General features: G+C 41.0%; 1 protein-coding gene across 1 annotated transcript in view; it reads left to right on the top strand.

The window, feature by feature from the left end:
- Positions 1 to 22,351, top strand: part of LOC120936886 (mucin-12-like) — a 115,005-nt gene that overhangs the window by 67,961 nt on the left and 24,693 nt on the right. Inside the window, exons 28-34 of the mRNA XM_040349652.1 lie at positions 6,158 to 6,283; positions 8,273 to 8,392; positions 10,208 to 10,327; positions 12,507 to 15,020; positions 15,472 to 15,645; positions 17,917 to 18,032; positions 19,100 to 19,158. Coding sequence (XP_040205586.1) covers positions 6,158 to 6,283; positions 8,273 to 8,392; positions 10,208 to 10,327; positions 12,507 to 15,020; positions 15,472 to 15,645; positions 17,917 to 18,032; positions 19,100 to 19,158 — 3,229 coding nt within the window. The remainder of the gene's footprint in view (positions 1 to 6,157; positions 6,284 to 8,272; positions 8,393 to 10,207; positions 10,328 to 12,506; positions 15,021 to 15,471; positions 15,646 to 17,916; positions 18,033 to 19,099; positions 19,159 to 22,351) is intronic.

Below are 22,351 nucleotides of genomic sequence, written 5' to 3'. Positions count from 1 at the left end.
CACCAGGTAAAACACAAGTGGGGGGAAACTGGATTAGAATGGACACTGTACAATTAAGGGATATAATGAAGGAAGGTCACATTTTAACACTACAGGAGTTGAAATTAAAAAACTTTTTCCTGGAAATTAATGAATGGAGATATCGGCAACTAAACCATTTTATCCAAGACCTCCCACACCCACTGAGGTCGGGAGATCAGTTATTGGAATTGGAAAAAATATGCTCTGCAAAAAATGCCAGAGGATCTATCTCGGGACTATATAAGATGTTACTGAAGATGGAAGAGCAGAACATACCCCCATTCATTAAAAAATGGGAAAGGGAACTAGGGACACATCAGGATAGGACCACAATAGAGAAAATGCTGACTCTGACACACTCCTCTGCGGTGGATAGCCGCACAGCAGAGATGTGTTTTAAATGCATAGCCGGATGGTATATGACACCAGACAAATTAAAAAAGTTTAAAGAGGGACAGACCGGAGAGTGCTGGAGGGGCTGCGGATCACCAGGAAATATGGCGCACCTGTGGTGGGGATGCCCCAAGATAAGGAGGTACTGGGAAAAAATACTGGCCTGCGTGGAAGAGATTACAAAGAAAAAGATAAAGATGGACCCCTGGGTAGTACTGTTCCACGGGGGGGAAGAGGGCATCAAAAGTTATAAAAAATCGCTAGTACCGCACCTACTGAATGCTGCCAAAAGATTAATTCCAAGGGGATGGCAAGAGGTGGAATGCCCATCAATCTGGGAATGGATTGATGCGGTTGAAGAAACTTATAAAATGGAGGAACTGCAGGAGGACATGGAGGGCAACAATATGGTACAAAATATGAAATGGGAAAGTTGGAGAACTTTTAAGAAATCATGGAGTTACGCGGAAAAGTTAAGAGAATATACTTAAGGACACCATAGAAAAATCAGAGAGAAGTTGAGGTTTAAGGAGATTGTTTTGGGTGAGATAGGAGGGGGGGGGGTAAGGGGGGTGAAGTATTAAGGGAAAAACTCTTGTATTTGTCGAGTAAAGAAGTTAAATATGTATTCAAGAAAATTAAAAAAAAAAAAAAAAAAAAAAAAAGAGGGAAAACAAAAACAACTCACACAAGAAACAGAGACACTAATGATGCAAGACCTAAATAGAGATGCGAAGGGCTGGTACGCAGATTATGAGCATGTAAATGCACACTCTATGAGGTGGAGTCTGAAGTGAAAAAAAAAAAAAAAAAAAAAAAAGAAGAGTGACTACTCAGTTTAGTTGAAATGGAAGGACTGGTCCATATATAGCATGATAAACCCTCAACATTCACTATCATTTGGTCCTACTGGATTTTATTTCAAACTACTGTGTATGCACAGCTCAAGGGAAAACCATCATAATTATTAGGGTTGTCCCGATACCGATACTAGTATCGGTATCGGGACCGATTCCGAGTTTTTTCGGCGGTACTCAGACGCCGATACCCCGCCCCGATACATAAATAGAATACTTGCCGCCGACCGCCGCCGCCGAACGCCGCCCGCCGCCGAACGCCGCCCGACGCCACGAAACGCCGTAATCCGCCGCCATTCGCCTCATCCCCGCTGCCGCCGACTCTGTAATACGGGCGGGAACATTACAGCTTTGAATAGCTGTAATGATTCGCACCACGCATAGACACTCCCCCTCGCTCGGGTGAACTGTCCAATCCCGAGCGAGGGGGAGTGTCTATACGCAAGGGCGGCGCCAATCATAACAGAGATTCAAAGTTGTAATGTTCCCGCCCGTATTACAGAGTCGGCGGCAGCGGGGATGCAGGTAAGCGTGACATGGCTGGATGGGGGGAGACGCTGGCTGGATGGGGGGACGCTGGCTGGATGGGGGGACGCTGGCTGCATGGGGGGACGCTGGCTGGATGGGGGGTGACGCTGGCTGGATGGGGGGGACGCTGGCTGGATGGGGGGACGCTGGCTGGATGGGGGGACGCTGGCTGCATGGGGGGTGACGCTGGCTGCATGGGGGGTGACGCTGGCTGCATGGGGGGTGACGCTGGCTGCATGGGGGGGTGACAATGGCTGCATGGAGGGTGACAATGGCTGGGGGAATACATTGCTGGATGGGGGGTGACAATGGCTGCATGGGGGGTGACGCTGGCTGCATGGGGGGTGACGCTGGCTGCATGGGGGGTGACGCTGGCTGCATGGGGGGTGACGCTGGCTGCATGGGGGGTGACGCTGGCTGCATGGAGGGTGACAATGGCTGGGGGAATACATTGCTGGGTGGGGGGTGACAATGGCTGCATGGGGGGTGACGCTGGCTGGATGGGGGGTGACGCTGGCTGGATGGGGGGTGACGCTGGCTGCATGGGGGGTGACGCTGGCTGCATGGGGGGTGACGCTGGCTGCATGGGGGGTGACGCTGGCTGCATGGGGGGTGACAATGGCTGGGGGAATACATTGCTGGATGGGGGGTGACGCTGGCTGGATGGGGGGTGACAATGGCTGCATGGGGGGTGACAATGGCTGGGGGAATACATTGCTGGATGGGGGGTGACAATGGCTGGATGGGGGGATACATTGCTGCATGGGGGGAGACAATGGCTGGATGGGGGGTGACGCTGGCTGGATGGGGGGTGACGCTGGCTGGATGGGGGGTGACGCTGGCTGGATGGGGGGTGACGCTGGCTGGATGGGGGGTGACGATGGCTGCATGGGGGGTGACGCTGGCTGGATGGGGGGTGACGCTGGCTGGATGGGGGGTGACGCTGACTGGATGGGGGGTGACGCTGGCTGCATGGGGGGTGACGCTGGCTGCATGGGGGGTGACGCTGGCTGGATGGGGGGATACATGGCTGCATCTGTGGGGGGACATCGCTGCATTTGGGGACACATTTTAAAAAAAGTATCGGTATTCGGTATCGGCGACTACTTGAAAAAAAGTATCGGTACTCGTACTCGGTCCTAAAAAAGTGGTATCGGGACAACCCTAATAATTATATTAGCCTTTTTTGGTGACTGTTACCCAGGTTGCTAGGACTGATTATGTACTGAGGGGGGGGGGGGTGGTACTTACTAACCTAGACCCCTCCACCATCAGACTCCTTCCCTCCTCTTCTCCTAAAACCTTGTTGATCTCCCCCTTCCAACCCATGTGCCCCTACCCATCCCATCTTCCCCTTTCTTTCATTCAGTCCCCCTCCTTACCCCTAACACATCCCTTTTTTTTCTCTCTCTCTCTCTCTTCTTTCCCCCTTCTTGTTATATGTTCACCTTAACCTCCCTTTTAACCATATGTCCTATACCTCCTACTTCCCAATTTTGAATAAAGCATTTCCCTTATCTACCTCTACCACTTGTCTACCTATGAGAAGAGCCCTATTATACACCCTAGCCTATTTTCCATCTCACTAGATGCTCGGCTTTTTGCATAACACTCATGACTTCATACCACAGAAATAGGTCTGTTGGGATTTACTTGCATGTATTTCTTCAATGTATCCATATCCTTTTCCTGTAAATGACAAATGATGACTGCTTTTTCCTTAATGTGATGATGTACATTGTCTTGTCTTTTAATTTTCTCTGATGTCCTCTTCTCTTGCTATGAAACAAGCTTAAAAATTCCTACATACATTGTTTTTGTTTGGTATCGGTTTCAATATGTCTTTATGGAACTATCACAGTTATCAGTATTATTATAGTCTATGAACTTTGCAGTTGATTTACTTTACATAAGGTCTATATACTTTAAATGTACTTCTAATCAAACCTGTTTTTTAGCTTTGGATTTAGTATTGGTTTCAATATTTTTTTTTTGTTTTTTTTCTGCTTTCTGTAGCCCAGCTGTCACAAGGACAGGAATTGAGGGGATATTTCTCTAACAGGGAAACATAGCTACAAGATCACCATTTAATAGAGAGGTCAAAGAAGGCTAAAGCCTCTGTTAAAAAAAGTGCTGTTTGTGTCCCCACTGATGGTTTCCCCAGAATTCAGGGTGTAATTGTATTGTGAATTGTACTGTAAAGCTGGCCATAGATGGAGCAAATTTTATCCAGGACTGCCCAGATTTTGATCCATTTATGGATATCCCTGTTAAACGGAAGTCGATTGTTAGAAAAACTTCTGTTGAATGGGAATGTTGGAAAACTTTTGCCAATTAGCAGCTGCAGCCACTGATCAATGCATTTTTATAGCAGAGGCCTCCCACTGTCAAAATACAATGTGCCAGTGACAGGATTCCTCCATGTTACCTCAATTGTGTGGATGGGGAATCCATTTGTTTTAAGGGTTTTATGTTTCATTCAGCCCCTTGGCTGAACAAAAAATGAATTAAATAATCTATGGCTTTACAATATATGTGAGTGAAGAATGGAAGAAAAAAAAACATTTTAATTAAGTGATTTATTTTGATATGGTCATGAGGTGCCAACAAAGCAAGACTTTGATGAGCTTCAGATAGTCCCAGGACAACTAGTTAACCATCTTAAAGAAAACCTGTCACAAGGAAAACACAGAGGCAGCTACTGCTGAGATCTCGTTCAAAAAATTCTACTTGCCTGGCTGTCCATTGTTTTTATAACTTAAGTCACTTACCAGAACAAGGGGCAGATTAGAAATGTTAACTTGTACTAGATCAGTGACTCAGGAAGTTTTAAAGAGTTAGAGAGTCAATATAACAGTCAGGCAACTAGCATTTTCAGGGAGAAGTCAGCAATGATAGCTCAGATTTTTTCTTTTTCCAGGTTTACGTTAAAGGGGGAGTTCACCTTTTCAGAAAAAATGAAAAGGTGAACTAACACTGTACACCCTATTCCCCTCTCTGGTTCCCTCTGTACTTACATTTGTGGGCGATGAGCTGTCAGTGCCCACGCAGCTGGTGCTGCAATTTGTGGGTTTAAAATCCCCACACTTCATACTTTTTCCAAATCCACTTATTTATAGTAATCTGAAGTGAATGGTTGGATGCCTTAGCTAGATTATTATTAAGAGTGCCTTCAATCATTGTCCATTCATTTTAATGTTTGCTGCTTCACTTGCTGGACTTAAAATATACACTAGAGAGTTCATCCACATTCCTATTAACAATATATACTGTGTCAGTGGAGTCATCTGTAATAAAGGCGTACATCTATACTAAATGCAAAACAAAAATACCTCCCAACTTTTTGAGATGGGAATGAGGGACACCTATCAGCAAAAGTATTCAGGCATAGGACACACCCCTTTGCCAAACCCCCTAAATGAGAATTGTACAAAAAATAATTGGTTAAACCCACAAGTGCTATTTTTTACCACTACTATTCCTTTATATTGGCTTTTTGAATTTACAAATGCAGCAATTTAAAAATCAGATGAAAGGTTTAGTGCTGGAAAATACTTTTTGATAGATACGTTTATCTAGATCTATATAGATCAGACCAAATGAGGAGGAATGAGGGACAGAGGGACATTGCTCTAAATCAGGGACAGTCCCTCAAAATCAGGGACAGTTAGGAGCCATGCTTTTGTCTTCTCCTAACAATCTATAAAGTTCCAATTTTTCATATGAAAAGCATAGATTTCTCTTCTTTAAAAAAAAAACTGGCATCTGAGCTGAATCTGATTATCTGTCTGATACTGGGAGGCATGGTGCTGGATAGATCTCATAATGTTTGTTAGGCCTCGTACACACGATCGAGTTTCTCGGCAAAAACCAGCAAGAAACTTGCTGGGAGATATTTTTTTGCCGAGGAAACCGGTCGTGTGTACATTTTCGTCGAGGAAACTGTCGAGAAACTCGACGAGCCAAAAAGAGAGCATGTTCTCTATTTCCATGACGGGAATGGAGAAAATTGGCTTGTCGAGTTCCTCGACAGCCTAACAAGGAACTCGTCGAGGAAAACGATGTGTTTCGCCCGTCGAGTTCCTCGGTCGTGTGTACGAGGCTTTAGACTCGAGAGACAGACCATAGTGCATTCAGTCACTATTTTCTAAAACTATCTGCATAGTTTGACCCCTTCAGTGAAGTGTAATTTAGCATAAGGGTCTGCTAAAACATTGCTGTTCAAGGGGTTCTACAATATATTCAATTTTTTGCATAACTTTTTTCAAACTCAACACCATCATTAGAAATCTGTACTTTCTGTACAAAACGTTAAACTTTATATACTCCAACATAAAAAATAATCATCTTTCTTTCAGATATCAATGAGTGTTCTGCAGGAATCGCTGCTTGTGAGCAAATTTGCATCAATACACCAGCTAGTTTTAACTGCTCATGTAATGCAGGTTACAGAATTAACCAACAAAATCCTTATCGATGTGATGGTAAGAACTTATGTTTCACCAGATATTCCATTAATAAAATATTATTATTATCCACCTGAGTACAGTTTGGTGGACCAATGTCCATACTAGCCATTCAAATGTTTTGTTTTTCTAGAAAATAAACCCTTTTTTTTCCTTTTTTTTTTAGGTAATAGCTCCACTTTAGCTCCAGCTTTTTTCTTTTCATTTTTTTTTTTTGTTTGTTTCAGTTTTTTAAACCAGCTCTATTGCAGAAAGATTATTCTATATTCTTTCAAGAAACCACTGGGAATGATTTACTAAAATAGCAGTAAATGTTAAAGTAAATGAGGTGATGCTGTGCTTACTTCAGTTATCCAAGAATTTGTTTTCATTTCTTTTTAAGTAGTCATAGTGAACACAGCTTTGCAATATCCCCAAGTTAAGTGAACATACACTTAAAAAAATAAAACAGGACCAGCAGCCACCCTTATTGTTTGTAATGGCATTAAGGGTCTGCTCACATTCTAGGGCAGAGAAAGGGGGAGGGGAGAGACCAATAGCAGGCTCAAATAATGCATATTACATACCTAAGGCCTTGTACACACGATCAGTCCAAACTGATGAAAACAGACTGATGGTCTGATGGTCTGATGGTCTGATGGACTGATGGTCTGATGGTCTGATGTGCGTACACACCATCAGTTCAAAAACCGATCGAGTTCAACGCGGTGACGTAAAACACAACGACGTGCTGAAAAAAACGAAGTTCAATGCTTCCATGCGCGGGTTTTGAACCGATGCTTTTGCGTACTAACCATCGGTTTTGACAGATCGGTCAGGCGTCCATCAGTCCGATTTTAAAGCAAGTTCTGAGGCCCTGTACACACGATCAGTCCAAACTGATGAAAACGGACTGAAGTTCAGTTTCATCAGTCCAAACCTACCGTGTGTATGGCCCATCAGACTTTTGACCTTCAGACCAAAGTTTTAAAACTTCCTCTAAAATCGGACTGATGGACTGATGACCGATCAGTCAAAACCGATGGTTAGTACGCAAAAGCATTGGTTCAAAACCCGTGCATGCTCAGAATCAAGTTGACGCATGCTTGGAAGCATTGAACTTCTTTTTTTTTAGCACGTCGTTGTGTTTTACGTCACCGCGTTGGACTCGATCGGATTTTGAACTGATGGTGTGTAGGCACATCAGACCATCAGTCCATCAGACCATCAGTCCATCAGACCATCAGTCCACCAGACCATCAGACTTCAGCCTTCAGTCCGTTTTCATCAGTTTGGACTGATCGTGTGTACAAGGCCTAAAACTTTGCACTGAAGGACAACAGTCCGATGGGCCATACACACGGTCGGTTTGGACTGATGAAACTGAACTTCAGTCCGTTTTCATCAGTTTGGACTGATCGTGTGTACAGGGCCTTACTCTGCAGTCCCCAGACTTCCTTTCTGCCAGATGACAGATCCCCGCAAGCTCCTTCTCTTCTCTGGTCAAATGGCTCACCAACATCATCATGTGTAATGTGGAACCAGGAGCCACCCACTGGTCTTGAATTGTATGTGATGACATCAGGGGCCTAGCCACATACTGGGGTGGGATGAATTCTTAAAGGTATCAAGTGTAGAGAATGCTGTTTTCAACAACAAAACACTGGGAAGTTGTATCTGTCAATGTGTCAATGACTATAATGAAGATCCAAATATCACACATATATCAACAATATTATTATGATATAATAATGTAATCATACAAACACCAGCACCATGCAATGGGTTTCTTTATATTTTCAATAAGTTTACAAAAACGTTTGACTTTGATATTTAGCAAGTGATTTACTAAAATAATGGATTTAAAAAGATATGCCCACTGCTTACACGTATTTGATATAGGGTAATAAAACATCACACACATATAACTTAACACATTTGAGCAAAGTAAACAACATTTCACTGTCTTTCGTTGTCCTGGGTATAATTTTCTTTATTTTTAACTTTTTGCATTTATTTCTGTTCCAGATATCAATGAATGTTCTATACCTTCTCTCAACAATTGTTCAAGCAATTCTCTTTGTATAAACACAAATGGCTCTTATTCCTGCCAGTGCCTCTCAGGATATTCTGACCCCAACTGTACAGGTAAGAAAGCCTACTTTTAGCTCAGTATTTGTAAGATAAACACAGTTAAGTTGAAATTGTTCGATGTTACTGTTCAAAATTACTACTTTGTTTAAAATGTATTCCAATATCCAAAATTATGTAAACCCAATTAAACCTAAAGCTGATCACCAGGTGGTTTCCTAATTGCATACTTACATTGGTCCAGCTCTCACATTGGTGCATATCTCATACCTTATGGATTGCTGTGGAAGCTGAAAACCACTATAATATCAACTATATTGATAGGTGTAGTCTTACATGTTGCTGTACTACAAACTGATCACAGGGGGTCCACACTCTTGGTGCTGCTGCCATTCACAGAATTCTTTCAATGAATACAAAGTGTTTTATGACTGGAAAAGGAGGACAGGAGGGGTGATAACTATTTCCACCTCATCCAATTAGACAAATCTTTGTATTCACAAAAAAAAAAAAAAAATTGAGAAATCTGTGAATGGCAGCAGTTCCAAGTGAGTGGCCTCATATGGTCAGTATACAGTGGGGCAGCCACATAACATAGAAGATGATGGGACTACTACAGTGATTGTCGACTTCCAGGGTGGTCCTTCAGGTATAAGATATGCATACGTACAGTGCATTGGTCTGAGTGGGTATAGAGCAAGGTGTAATCCTTAATTCTGATCTCTCTCTTCAGCCCCATATCCTATCTGTAACATCAAAAAAGATGTTATTCTTAACCAATAACACTGTTAAGCTACTAATTCTATTTGCATTATTTTTGAATATTGCTATTCCCTCCTTATTGATCTATGGCTATAAAGACTTTTCCCTCTGCAGTCTGTCATGAATGCATGTTGCCAGGCTGTTCCAATGTACCTACTACTTAGCTTCCTCCACCCCTCTCTGCCAATCTTTGCCCAAAGAATACAATTCTAAATTCCTAGCAACTACAAACAAAGCCATGCAAAGCCAACAAGCTTCATCTCCTACTCTGTCCACCTTTAGACAATTCCTAAAAATGTATTTCTTCAGGGAAGACTCTTCCGCCTAATAGCTTAACTTTTATTTTCTCCATCAACTCATCTATCATCAGCAATTTCCTGTTGTATCACTTGACCCTCTCTTAGATTGTAAATTTTTTCTTCCATATAAGTAAAGTGAACACAGCTTCACAAATTTTTACAAAGCTTAGTGAACATAGACTTTGCAAAATTAATATTGCAAGACCAGCAGGACCCTTGGTCCTGTATTGTACGTAATGACATTAAGAGCCTGCCCACATTCTAGGGTGGGTGGCAGCAATACCAGGCTCAAATAGCACATGTTACGTACCTTACACGACAGTTCCCAGACTTCCTCTCTAGCAGATGACAGGTCCCCTCAAGCTGCACCTCTCCAACATCTTCATGTATAATGCAAGACCAGCAGCTATTATTGGTCTTGTATTGTTTTGTACAAGTTGATTTTAGTATTCCGGGGTGGGGAGAGGGATGAATGCATGAACATATCATCTTTGTGCAGAGAATACTGTTTGCACCAACACACCAGGAAGCGTGCTGATGGCTATAATGGAGATCCATATATCTATGCACAGGTATGTTAGCTATATTATTCTGATAAATAATGTAATCACACAAGCACCAGGAACATGTATCAATGGATTTACAAACATGTATGCATTACTTACACTCATTTAAAATAGGGGAATAAAAAAATATACACTTAAAATTTAACACATTTAAGTAAACTAAACAAAAGTGTCTTTCTTTGTCTTGGGTTATTGTTCTTCCTTAATTTATTTATTAAATGTTTTTGTATTTATTTTTGTTCCAGATATCAATGAATGTGCTACACCTTCTCTCAACAATTGTACAAGCAATTCTCTTTGTATAAACACAAATGGCTCTTATCGCTGTGAGTGCCACCCAGGATATTCTGGCCCCAACTGTACAGGTATGGAAAAGCCCTCTTCTGGCTCTGCATGTGGCATAATAGGGGCAGCATTTGGAAGATAAATCGAATTAAACCTAAATTAATTGAGGTTACATTTCAAAAATATTAATTTGTTTAAAATGCATTACAATATAATGCAAAATTATGTAAACCTAATTAAACTTAAAGCTGAACACCAGTTGTGATCTTAATTGCATACTTACATTGCTCCATCTCACACATATCTCAAACCTGATGGATATGGAGACTGACAATAACTGTAGTAGTCGATTCTACTGTATTGATTGCAGTAGTTTTGAAGTTGAAGTTTTGAAGTTGCCCCAATGCACACTGGTCACAGGGGGTTACTTGCTTAGTACTGTACCATTCACGGAACAATTTAATTGAATACAATGTGTTTTCTGATTGTAAAAGGAGGAGAAAAAGGGTGGTGATGTCATCGCATTTAGAGAATACGTTGAATTCACTGAAAAAAATACAATGGGGTTTATTTACGAAAGGCAAATCCACTTTGCACTACAAGTGCACTTGTAAGTGCAGTTGTTGTAGATCGCTGAAGATCTGAGGGGAAGCTCTGAAATTAGGGGAAGCTCTGCTGATTTTATAATCCAATCATGTGCAAGCAAAAATGCTGTTTTTAATTTTCCTTCCATGTCCCCCTTGAATCTACAGCGACTGCACTTCCAAGTGCACTGCAAGTGCACTTTCAAGTGCACTTGCATTGCACTTGTAGTGCAAAGTGGATTTGCCTTTCCTAAATATCCCCCAATGTGTTCAGTTAATGGCCCCATGTTGAATAGTGATTAGCTAAACAACCCAGAGTTAGATTCAGCAGGTGTTCACCAAATTACAAAGATGCTCAAGTGATGATTGAAATCAACGGAAGACAAATCTATCAAATAAAAAATGCTTATTTTCTGGGCTAGTATGCAAGGAGATGTAAAAAAATTAAATTTGTTTGTTTCACTGTCCTGGCGAACATGTACCAATGCAATAATTAAAAAAATAAAAAAAACATGCAGCCAGAAACAGATATATTTTTAACACTGACATTTAGAAATTAAAAAAGTTTTAACATTTGCTGACAAATGACTTTGACACTGTCGCATTGTCGCTGGCACTCAGACCCCTCTAAAGAGTCTTCAACGTATTTTCAGAGATCTTTGGAAGGGTTTGTATGATTTTTTTAAAGAATAAATGTTATTTGCTTGCAATTTAAACAGTTATTTTTTTGTCTTTGCAAATGTAATTTTTGTTTAGCACATTCTACAACAAGAATGTACAAAAAAATGGCTTAGATTTTAAGGGAGTACCTCACAAAAAAAATCAAAGGATAGCCATACCAGACCCTCTAGGTCTGGTACAGATGTTAAAGTGGGCTCCATGCAAAAAGAAAAGAAAAAGAAAAAAAATGTGTGAGGTCCCCTTAAAATCCATGCCAGACCCCTTATCCAAGCATGCAGCCTGGCTGGCCAGAAAAGGGGGGAAATGAGCATGCACCCATACTCAACTGTTATTGGCTATATAAATGGGAGGGGCAGGGGGATAGTGGTGATGTGGCCATATTTAGACAATAATGTAAGGTTCTTTTTCCCACCCATATACTTACATGGCTAGGGATTCCCAACAATGTAAGTGAATTGGCCGGTTGACATCAGTGATTTTTAGGGACGCGGCAGCTGTAGGCAGCCGCTGCTTCCTTAACAACCATTGACAGCACTGCTTGTGGCTGTATGGCTGTGTGGCCAGATTTAGGCACTGATGTAACCAGCTCCATTTCCGGCACATTTGCCTATGTAACCAGGCATTCCCATCAATGGGTTGGGTGACATCAGTGGTTAGTGAAGGATGCAGCAAGCAGCTCACTTAGCAATTATTGACAGCTAGAAACTCACATTTGTCCATGCTGAACTCCCTAAATAATATTATAATATTGCTGCAAGTTCCGCAATATCGTCCATGGTCAGGGTTGTTAGTTTCAGTAGTTTAAGCTCAATAAAATTGTCATCTACTGTTGCTAGTGACTTTACCTTTTTTGTGTTCCCTGACAAGGAATACCATCTCTCTGGTGTAGCGCAGTTATCTTTTTATCACTTTACAACACCACATTAAAACACCACAGGGTCCTCAATGAATGCAACAATCAGTGTAACAGATGTTTTTAATTATTTTTTTAAAGGCGATGTAGTTGGAACCACCTCTGCATATTCAACAACCATATCAACCACCAGTTCTGGAAGATCTACAACATTATCTTTAACCACCAATATACCCACTGAAAGGACACAATACAATGTAACAGAAACCGTGTATCCATCTATGACCTCAGCCTTCAACAATATTAAAACAGAAGCTAACACAGCAAGTTCCATAGCAGCAGTCACGAGCAATATGGCTAGCACAACAAATTCATCAACTGCTGCACAGCACTTAACCTCAGAATTAACCACCACTGGATCGACAGCAAGCACATTTAATGTAACAGACCATTCAACTTCTAATGACAATATGACTGTAACCACCAGCAGTATCACAACCACACCAACTGCAAATGCTGTACAATCAACATCATCACCTCTAAGTACAACTGTGTCATCTGCAAGCACAAAACTGAATGTAACAGACCATTCAACTTCTAATGACAATATGACTGTAACCACCAGCAGTTCCACAACCACACCAACTGCAAATGCTGTACAATCAACATCATCACCTCTAAGTACCACTGTGTCATCTGCAAGCACAAAGCTAAATGCAACAGACCATTCAACTTCTAATGACAATATGACTGTAACCACCAGCAGTTACACAACCACACCAACTACAAATGCTGTACAATCAACATCATCACCTCTAAGTACCACTGTGTCATCTGCAAGCACAAAACTGAATGTAACAGACCATTCAACTTCTAATGACAATATGACTGTAACCACCAGCAGTTCAACAACCACACCAACTGCAAATGCTGTACAATCAACATCATCACCTCTAAGTACCACAGTGTCATCTGCAAGCACAAAGCTAAATGCAACAGACCATTCAACTTCTAATGACAATATGACTGTAACCACCAGCAGTTACACAACCACACCAACTACAAATGCTGTACAATCAACATCATCACCTCTAAGTACCACTGTGTCATCTGCAAGCACAAAGCTAAATGCAACAGACCACTCAACTTCTAATGACAATATGACTGTAACCACCAGCAGTTCAACAACCACACCAACTGCAAATGCTGTACAATCAACATCATCACCTCTAAGTACCACTGTGTCATCTGCAAGCACACAACTGAATGTAACAGACCATTCAACTTCTAATCATACTATGCCTGTAACCACCAGCAGTTCCACAACCACACCAACTGCAAATGCTGTACAATCAACTTCATCACCTCTAAGTACCACTGTGTCATCTGCAAGCACAAAGCTAAATGCAACAGACCACTCAACTTCTAATGACAATATGACTGTAACCACCAGCAGTTCAACAACCACACCAACTGCAAATGCTGTACAATCAACATCATCACCTCTAAGTACCACTGTGTCATCTGCAAGCACAAAGCTAAATGCAACAGACCATTCAACTTCTAATCATACTATGACTGTAACCACCAGCAGTTCAACAACCACACCAACTGCAAATGCTGTACAATCAACATCATCACCTCTAAGTACCAATGTGTCATCTGCAAGCACAAAACTGAATGTAACAGACCATTCAACTTCTAATCATACTATGACTGTAACCACCAGCAGTTTCACAGCCACGCCAACTGCAAATGCTGTACAATCGACATCATCACCTCTAAGTACCACTGTGTCATCTGCAAGCACAAAGCTAAATGCAACAGACCACTCAACTTCTAATGACAATATGACTGTAACCACCAGCAGTTCCACAACCACACCAACTGCAAATGCTGTACAATCAACATCATCACCTCTAAGTACCACTGTGTCATCTGCAAGCACAAAGCTAAATGCAACAGAGATTTTTAATTCAACCCCGAGTTCTACAGCAGGTAACACCAAAAGCACAACTCATACTACCAGCTTTAGAGAACCAACTACACCAAATATGAACACAGAAATAACCACAGAAGCTATAACATCTAATTTTACAAAACCTATTTATTCAAGTGGCAGCACAAAAAATTCTAATATTGAAAGCTCCACAAGTGCACACGCTACAACTCCCAAAGGTGTAATATCACAAGTAAACAGCACTGCTACAACAGAAAACAAAGTGTCTGCTGTTACACAGACTGACTACACAAGTATAAACGCTACATCTAATACTAACACAATGGGAAGTTCATCAATAACACAAACAAGCAAGGCTGGCATTCAGACCAATGTAACAACATCTCAAAGTTCTACCTTTAGGGCCAACACTGCTGTAACCAGTACTGCAACTACAACAACTGCACAACAAGCAACATCACATACAAGTAGCTCAGTCACACCAACTACAAAGGCAAATTATACAGTGATAAACTCTTCAACCCAGAGCTCAGCAGCTAATAGTTCCACAGCAACAACAGCAGTAGCAGTGGATGTTACAAGTATGTCAACTACTATCAAAACATCAAATGCGTCCACCAGTGCTAACACTACAACTTCCACCAGTGTACCAAGCACTGTAGCTTCTTCATCCACATCTACAACCACATCTAAAGGTGAGCTGCTACCAGACACGGTTGTGCATGTTAATGTGTATAACAGGTTGGTTCTGGATAGAGTGGCAAAGCATTAGAACCCCTGTTGGGTTTTGCTATCAAGGGGGTTGTTGTAGAGATTTGACCTCTGCCTGATGGCAGATATTTACAATGCAGGAAGAGAACAGAAATCTCCATCAGCAACACATACAGAAATATAAATACTTTCCTTGTGTAAAGAAGGGGAAGGCAACAATCTGTCTCAGATTTATATTCCTGTCTGTGTCCCTGTTGTAAATGTTTTCTCACTTTAGGTCTGGTAAAGCCAAAATAAAGGAAAGGAAGGAAAAGTCAGACAGAGGTTCTACAAAAATAAAAATAAAAAATGACTTGACATAAACTTTAATGTATACCCTGCTTATAACATAATATATGTAATGTTACATTTGCTGATGGAATTTTTTCTGCTTAGGCACTACAACCTCTAGCTGCAGCTCTGCATCCTGCCCATTAGGATATTGTAGCAATGAAGGAACATGTACCTATAATACAGCAACTTGCAGCCCAGAATGCAAATGTCCTGTACCATACACAGGCAGTAGATGTACTTCTTTTGGGTACACCTTCAGTCCTCAGCCTTACAAAGGTATGTATAACATATAGATAATAACTGATGACTCAAGCGAGTGTTGCAAAAAAAAAAAGCAAATTCTGCAGTGATAATATGTAATTTTAAGAATTATATAAATGTATGAAAAACATAATTATTCATGTTAATTAAAAAATTGAGGAGAAAGCATGTGACTTGAGGGTTCCAGAGACAGAATGGGGCAACAGGATATATAATGAAGGCAAGTACATCATGTCTGTGGTGCCTTCTAGGTGAAATATACCGATTTACCTTCATTTAAGTTATATATTTATTTAAAGTTACAAAAAATGGCATGCATCCCACCTAGTATATAAGCTAGTGCACTGCAATTTAGGAAACATTTTGGAATAGGTATACATTAACCCTCCTGGGGGTAATCCAGAGTGTGGCTCAGGGTTAAATTTCAGTACCATTAGCGGTAACCCTGAGCCACTCTCAGGATTGCATTGCAGAATCCTGCTACAGTGTACTTACCTTGTCACCAGGATCCTGCCATGTCCCCCCCCCTCACTGTGTCCCCCGCTGGATCATCCGCCGGATCATCCGCCTGATGCTATCTGTGTTGGGCTCCATTTCCTGCGAGCATTGCGATGCATGAGGGTGGAGAGAGGTGGAAAATACAAAAAGTATGATAGAAAGAGAGTACTTTTGCGCTACCACTATAGAGGAAATAAACATTGATAAATAGTGCAACCGCTGCAAACACTTTTGAAAGTGTGAAACGCGTCAGCTCCTGTATTCTGCTGTTTGCTGTGGCTTGTATTTTTTGGATTATTACCTCTTTTTTAATAAAGGCATTGATTTTGAGTGCGGCTGTGCAGAATTTTCTCTTCATCCAATAGCATGAAAATGTAGCAATACTCTGATTTTCTCTGCGGGTCCTTATATGGATGTCTGGTGGATCCTTTCCCTGGGGGGTTCTTCTTGTATAAATCCAGAAAATGGTAGTGGTTGATATACTCCACTTCCACATACACCCCAGATGGGGTAAAAAATAAGGGGCGGAGAAGAATGCCCATATAGTGTAGTATATCTTGTAAAAAGTTTTATTTCATAAAAACACAGTAAAGGTAACACTCACATTTGTTTGTAGTCAAGCAAGTAAAAACTCCACAAGCTCGTCAACAGCGTCACTTACGGTTGCGCCTGTCAGTCAATCACGACACATATCGGCACGGTCATGTGACTTCATCAGTCACCTAGTAAATAACCTGGTGCACTGAAATGTAGGAAACATGTTGGAAGAGGTGTACCTTAACCCTCCTGGCTGTAATCCTGAATGTGGCTCAGGGGTTACATTTCAGTACCATTAGCGGTAACCCCAAGCTACACTCGGGATTGCATTGCAGAATCCTGGTACAGCATACTTACCTTGTCACCAGGATCATGTGATGTCCCCCCTGCTGTGTCCCCCGACGGATCATCTGGCAAAGCTCTGAGTGTCGGGCTCCGTTCCCTGCGAGCATCGTGACGCACGGGACAGAGCTCAGCGGGAAATTTAAAAATAATTTTTTTTTAACACATACATTACACTATAATCTTACAAATTGCATTACTATATCAAATAATTTCACCTCTCTTGTGTCCCTAATGCTTTGGCCGGTTCCCTATGTGTACTTTTATATTATATACTGTATAACATTCTTTCTGCCTGAAAACTTGAGAACGTCCATAGCAACCAAACACTGTCCCTTTACATCAAAAGTGGTTTTAGACCAGCTACAAAACAGCTATAGTAAATTAGAACACTTGCAGAATTGAGCGATAGTGAATCGTAGTTAAATTAAATATATTATTATATTAATATTTTTTATAATTATTTATAGTAATTTAATATATTATAATTAAAACTTTTTCATACCTGGGATGTCTACTAGACTCTTGTTTGGACAGATTTAAGTGTGTTATTACTAATAATTACAGGCCTACAATATAAAACGCCAAATTTCTATGCAAAACAATGTACCGCTTTGAGATTCAAAAATCTAACATAATCATACCGCCAGGGAGGCTACAGGATAAGCTCAATCCAAAATAACATTTTCAGTTTGTTTTTTCTTCAATTTGAATTGCCAACATTCTTCCTAAATTTAATGGGGTGTGCGTATGTAAGAGGATTCTTCTGTATTTTGCTGCACTTGCAACATGTTGCAGAGAATGAAGTGGCAAATATTATGGCACATATCAGACGATAAAATAAATGCAGCACGCGCTTATTATTATGTTATCAGTATTAACAATAGTCATCTTATTTGGTCCCCATAGAGCTTCCTAAAAGAATAGTTCAAATTAGGCTGTCGATCAAAAGTGAAAATGGTTCTGGGCTAAGTGATACATCTTCAACCAAATATGTCCGCCTTCAGCAAGCAGTGAACAGCACGGTAACTATCAAAGAGAATGTCACAAAGATTCTATCTATTCATTATCTATACAAGATGTTTTTTTTTTTTAACATGAAAATGGTCCTTACCTGAGAAATTAGTAATTTATTGTATGCGCCAAAAACGCAAAAATGACCTATATTTGTCCTGCTCCTGTGTCCTGCTTGATTGCTTACAATATACAGAGTACCAATCATGTACTAATGTTTGTTATAGGCATCAGACAGTAGGCAGTGTGAGGGTTACCTCATGTGAGGATCACCTTCCCTGGGAAAAAAGCAGTCCAAATGGCAAGTCTTTCCTAAAAGTCTGACTTGTAGTCCATTTTATTTTAAATGGTTGCAAACACAACACATAGAACAAAATACTAACTAAAAAGGACAGATTCATTTCTGATGGGTAAAGGGCTTCTCCCAGTCACCAAGAAAACAAGCATTTTGTGAACCCTTTATTTCTTTTACAGAGCGGTTTCACATGTAGCTCTCAGATAGCTTTCCGGAATCCCAGGCTATTGCTCCAGACCTTGCTTATTTATCCCACCTGCTACTGGTCACAAATGGGAAGCAAAACACAGTATCCCACACTGCCAAGGTGGCCTGGAAAATATGGACCCGATTCCACCTTAGTTTGCCATATGAATGTATGCAAGGTGAAACATAAGGGTTGATTTACTAAAACAGGAGAGTGCAAATTCTGGTGCGGATCTGCATGGTAGCCAATCAGCTTCTAACTTCAGCTTGTTCAATTAAGCTTTGACAAAAATACCTTGAAGCTGGTTGGTTTCTATGCAGAGCTGCACCCAGATTTTTCACTCTCCAGTTTTAGTAAATAAACCTCAGAGTGTTCCTCAACTACCTCGCCTTTCATTATGTCACAGCAGATGTTTTGATTAAATCCACCACTAAGCTATATTTTCGCCCTTCAACTGACACAGATAAGTGTGCACAAATTGTACTGCTGACCAAGTAAATGAAATAAGGCAATACCAATCATCTAGTGAAGTCTGAAGTCTGAATTCACCAACAACATCATGACTTAGTAAAGTGCTTTTCTGTATTTATTTATAGGCTTCCGGATACCTGCAATCAATCATGGCTTTTTATATAAACAGTAAAGTTTCTCTCAGGTGAGTGAGTAAACCAGAAAGATCTAGTATAAAGCAAAGCAATGGATAGTTACTAAGATTTCTGTTAGAACTGACCCTATCCTTTATAAATACTTTATGGCCGCGGTTAATGAAATCCCAAGGGCCTATTGCATAGCAGACTCTCTCATGACAAACAATGTATATATTGCCTTAATGCATGCTACTTTCAGGCTGGGTTCACACTGGAACGACAAACGCTCCAACATTGGGAGCACAAATTGCATGATGTGTATAAATTAAAGTGGATGTAAACCCAATTCATGAAATTTGAGCTGGGCACATATATCTGCAGTGTTTTGTTATCTCTCCCCCATATATCTCAAGTCCCATAGCTCTCTCCTGAACTGTTCCTCTGTTATCAGCCTGAGAACTCCTGACAAATTCTCTGACACATCAGATAAAAGCAGCCTGAAATTTCTGTCCAGGAGGTTGCTATAAATAGATTAGCAGGGAGCTGGCCCTGTTACAAAACACCTCTGAGAGTCTCTGTCTATGTGGAGAGGGGGTGTGTGCCTTTCCGCCAATCAGTAATTTTAGCTATCTTGGCTGTATGCCCAGACATCACACTGTGTTAAACAGGAAGATAAATTTCCTAACACGATCTGAATTTTCTAAACAGTATATAAAGGTAAAGACAGCAGATATGCATGTAAAACTTATGTAGGGAAATTTGGTTCATCTTAGTGTATCATCTGAGGCTGTTCACTTCCCTGGGTTATGGAGGGTTTACATCCACTTTAATGGTTCCCCATGAGAGCCATCTTAACTGTTCTGAAACAAGTCGGTCCGACTTTGAAAAAGGTTCTTGTACTACTTTGGTCTGACTTTGATCCTACTTCAGCCCATTGAATCTTATTAAAGTCGGATCATCATTTTAACTGATCCGACTTTGGCATGTGATTTGTACTCTCATGATCTTGAAGATGAACACCATGGCAATTTAAAAAAAAAAGTCATAAAGTCCCCCTCCAAGACCATACCAGACCGAAGTCTGGTATGGATTTTAAGGTGAACCCCCAAGCCAAAAACATGCCCCCCCCCCTAAATCTATACCAGACCCTTATTTGAGCATGCAGCCCGGCAGGTCAGGAAAGGGGGTGGGGATGAGCCAGTGCCTTCCCCTGCACCATACCAGTCCACATGCCTCAACATGGGAGGGGGGGTAGATGCCCACCCTGCCCCAAAGCACCCACCTCCCCATGTTGAAGGCATGTGGACTGGTATGGTGCAGGGGGGCGCTAGCTTGTCCCCACCCTCTTTCCTGACGGGAATCAAGGATTTGTGCCAATAGTAATATTTCACACCATTCAGATGTTATACCTATATAGTTCTGCTTAAGAATTTCATTTTTAAAGCTCCCATGCACATGTTTGGGTATTTGTAATGAATCTGTGGTCACTTCAACTAGCCAGTGATTAAAGTGTTACAGTATATCTGTCCAAAAAATAATTGACTAGGGAAGGGAAGGATTAGAACTCCTGTCAGGTTTTAGTTTTATCCGGAGCTCTGTTGGAGAGATTTCCCCTCACTTACTGCCTGGCTGTCAATGGTTTCACCACAGAGGAAGTAAGGGTATTCTCCAATCATCAACACAGACTACTGTTTTTAAGTAGATTAGGGAAAATCTAGAATGCCTGTAAGGTTTGTATTGCTGTATGTGTCCTTGTTACAGATTTGTCCCTACTTTTAAATACTGCAGTATGTGAGGGTCCCATTGGTTGTCAGTTCCTGCCAAGCTGACTTTGGAGCCACTCTGATTCTTCTTAGGTTACTGAGGAGTATGGTGAATGAACCATGAGTTCCAGGCTGCTCCATCCCTTATGTTAGAACAGAACCAAAAATGTCTCCTGTGGGACTTTGTTGCAGCCAATAACACAAAAGTACATATGGATAATTATAAAAAATATATTTTTATTATACAAACAACAGTAAACAGTTCCAAGTTAAAAAATGCTGATCTCTATACAGTACAGAATACAATATGGTATAGAGTGTTACTCTCACTACATGGACACAATAAGTGTCATTACAAATCTAGACAGATAGCTGTTTAAGACACCAAATTCCAACGCATTTCAATTATTGGAGACATTTTCCTCAAGGCAATTGTGAGAGTAGATCAGTCTACCAACAACCTAGAATGAAAATGATGGTAACAGCTTGTTTTGAAAGGCCCACATGTACAAGGTAGTCTGACCCTAAATCCCCACAGAAAGCTGGGATGGGTGGTCATTAAGGGCCGGAAATAATCAACCCACTGGGTGTCATATTATTGATAGTCTTGAGTAAAATATGTGAGTAATGGAAGGGTCCTCAATAGAAATTTTAACAACTGATGTTAAGCCTTCATTGAAGGCTTGTACGTGATGGATCCCTGACCAAAACAACCTTTTTACTGTTGTTTGTATAATAAAAATATATTTTTTATAATTATCCATATGTACCTTTGTGGTATTGGCTGTAACGAATTTCCACAGGAGACATTTTGGTTCTGATTCTTCTTGGATGGGATAGTCACATACCTGTTGTCTGCAGATACTCTGCCATATTGTGTCAGACTTCTTGTCTGGAAGTCCACTTCATCATTTTTAGAGTCTAAAGCCTAATACACAGAATGAAGGAATGTCCAGTCCAAAAGGCTTTTTAATGCTTTACTGCATAACGTCACTTCATCATAATGTCACTCCAGCACAATTCTTGTAGTTACAGGCATTTTCAGTACATTCCAGTGACATTTCAGTTTCTCACGAAACAGAGCTATCTTCTTTAGTTGTTACAGTCTCTTGGCATAGGCATTACTCACACAAGGTATTTCTTCCTCTCACACAAGGGAGATCCTCCACAGGCCCAGGGGCCACTATAAGCCAATTCACAGGACCCACTAGTCAAGGGTCAAGGTTTTTCTGTCTGCTCCCAAGTGTCCTTACTCACCAACCTGGCAGGTCAGCCCTTCAGAGGGTCCCTGCCCAACTCACAGCATTACATATTACAGATCAGGAGTGTTCCATACCCCAAGTGCACTGGGCCCCCTCCCACAATTGGCATATAAATGGGCACTATCTCTTCCCATTAGATCACTACAGAAGGGTTAACAATTAAATCTCACTATCACCAACAAATAAATCAATACAAACTGGTCATTTCCCTGACCTCATACTGCTGATTTTGCATT

Source organism: Rana temporaria, chromosome 4 (assembly GCF_905171775.1).
Source record: "Rana temporaria chromosome 4, aRanTem1.1, whole genome shotgun sequence".
Classification (NCBI taxonomy): Eukaryota; Metazoa; Chordata; class Amphibia; order Anura; family Ranidae; genus Rana; species Rana temporaria.
The sequence above is the reverse complement of the archived record's forward strand: the minus strand, read 5'-3'. Positions and strand labels throughout refer to the sequence as shown.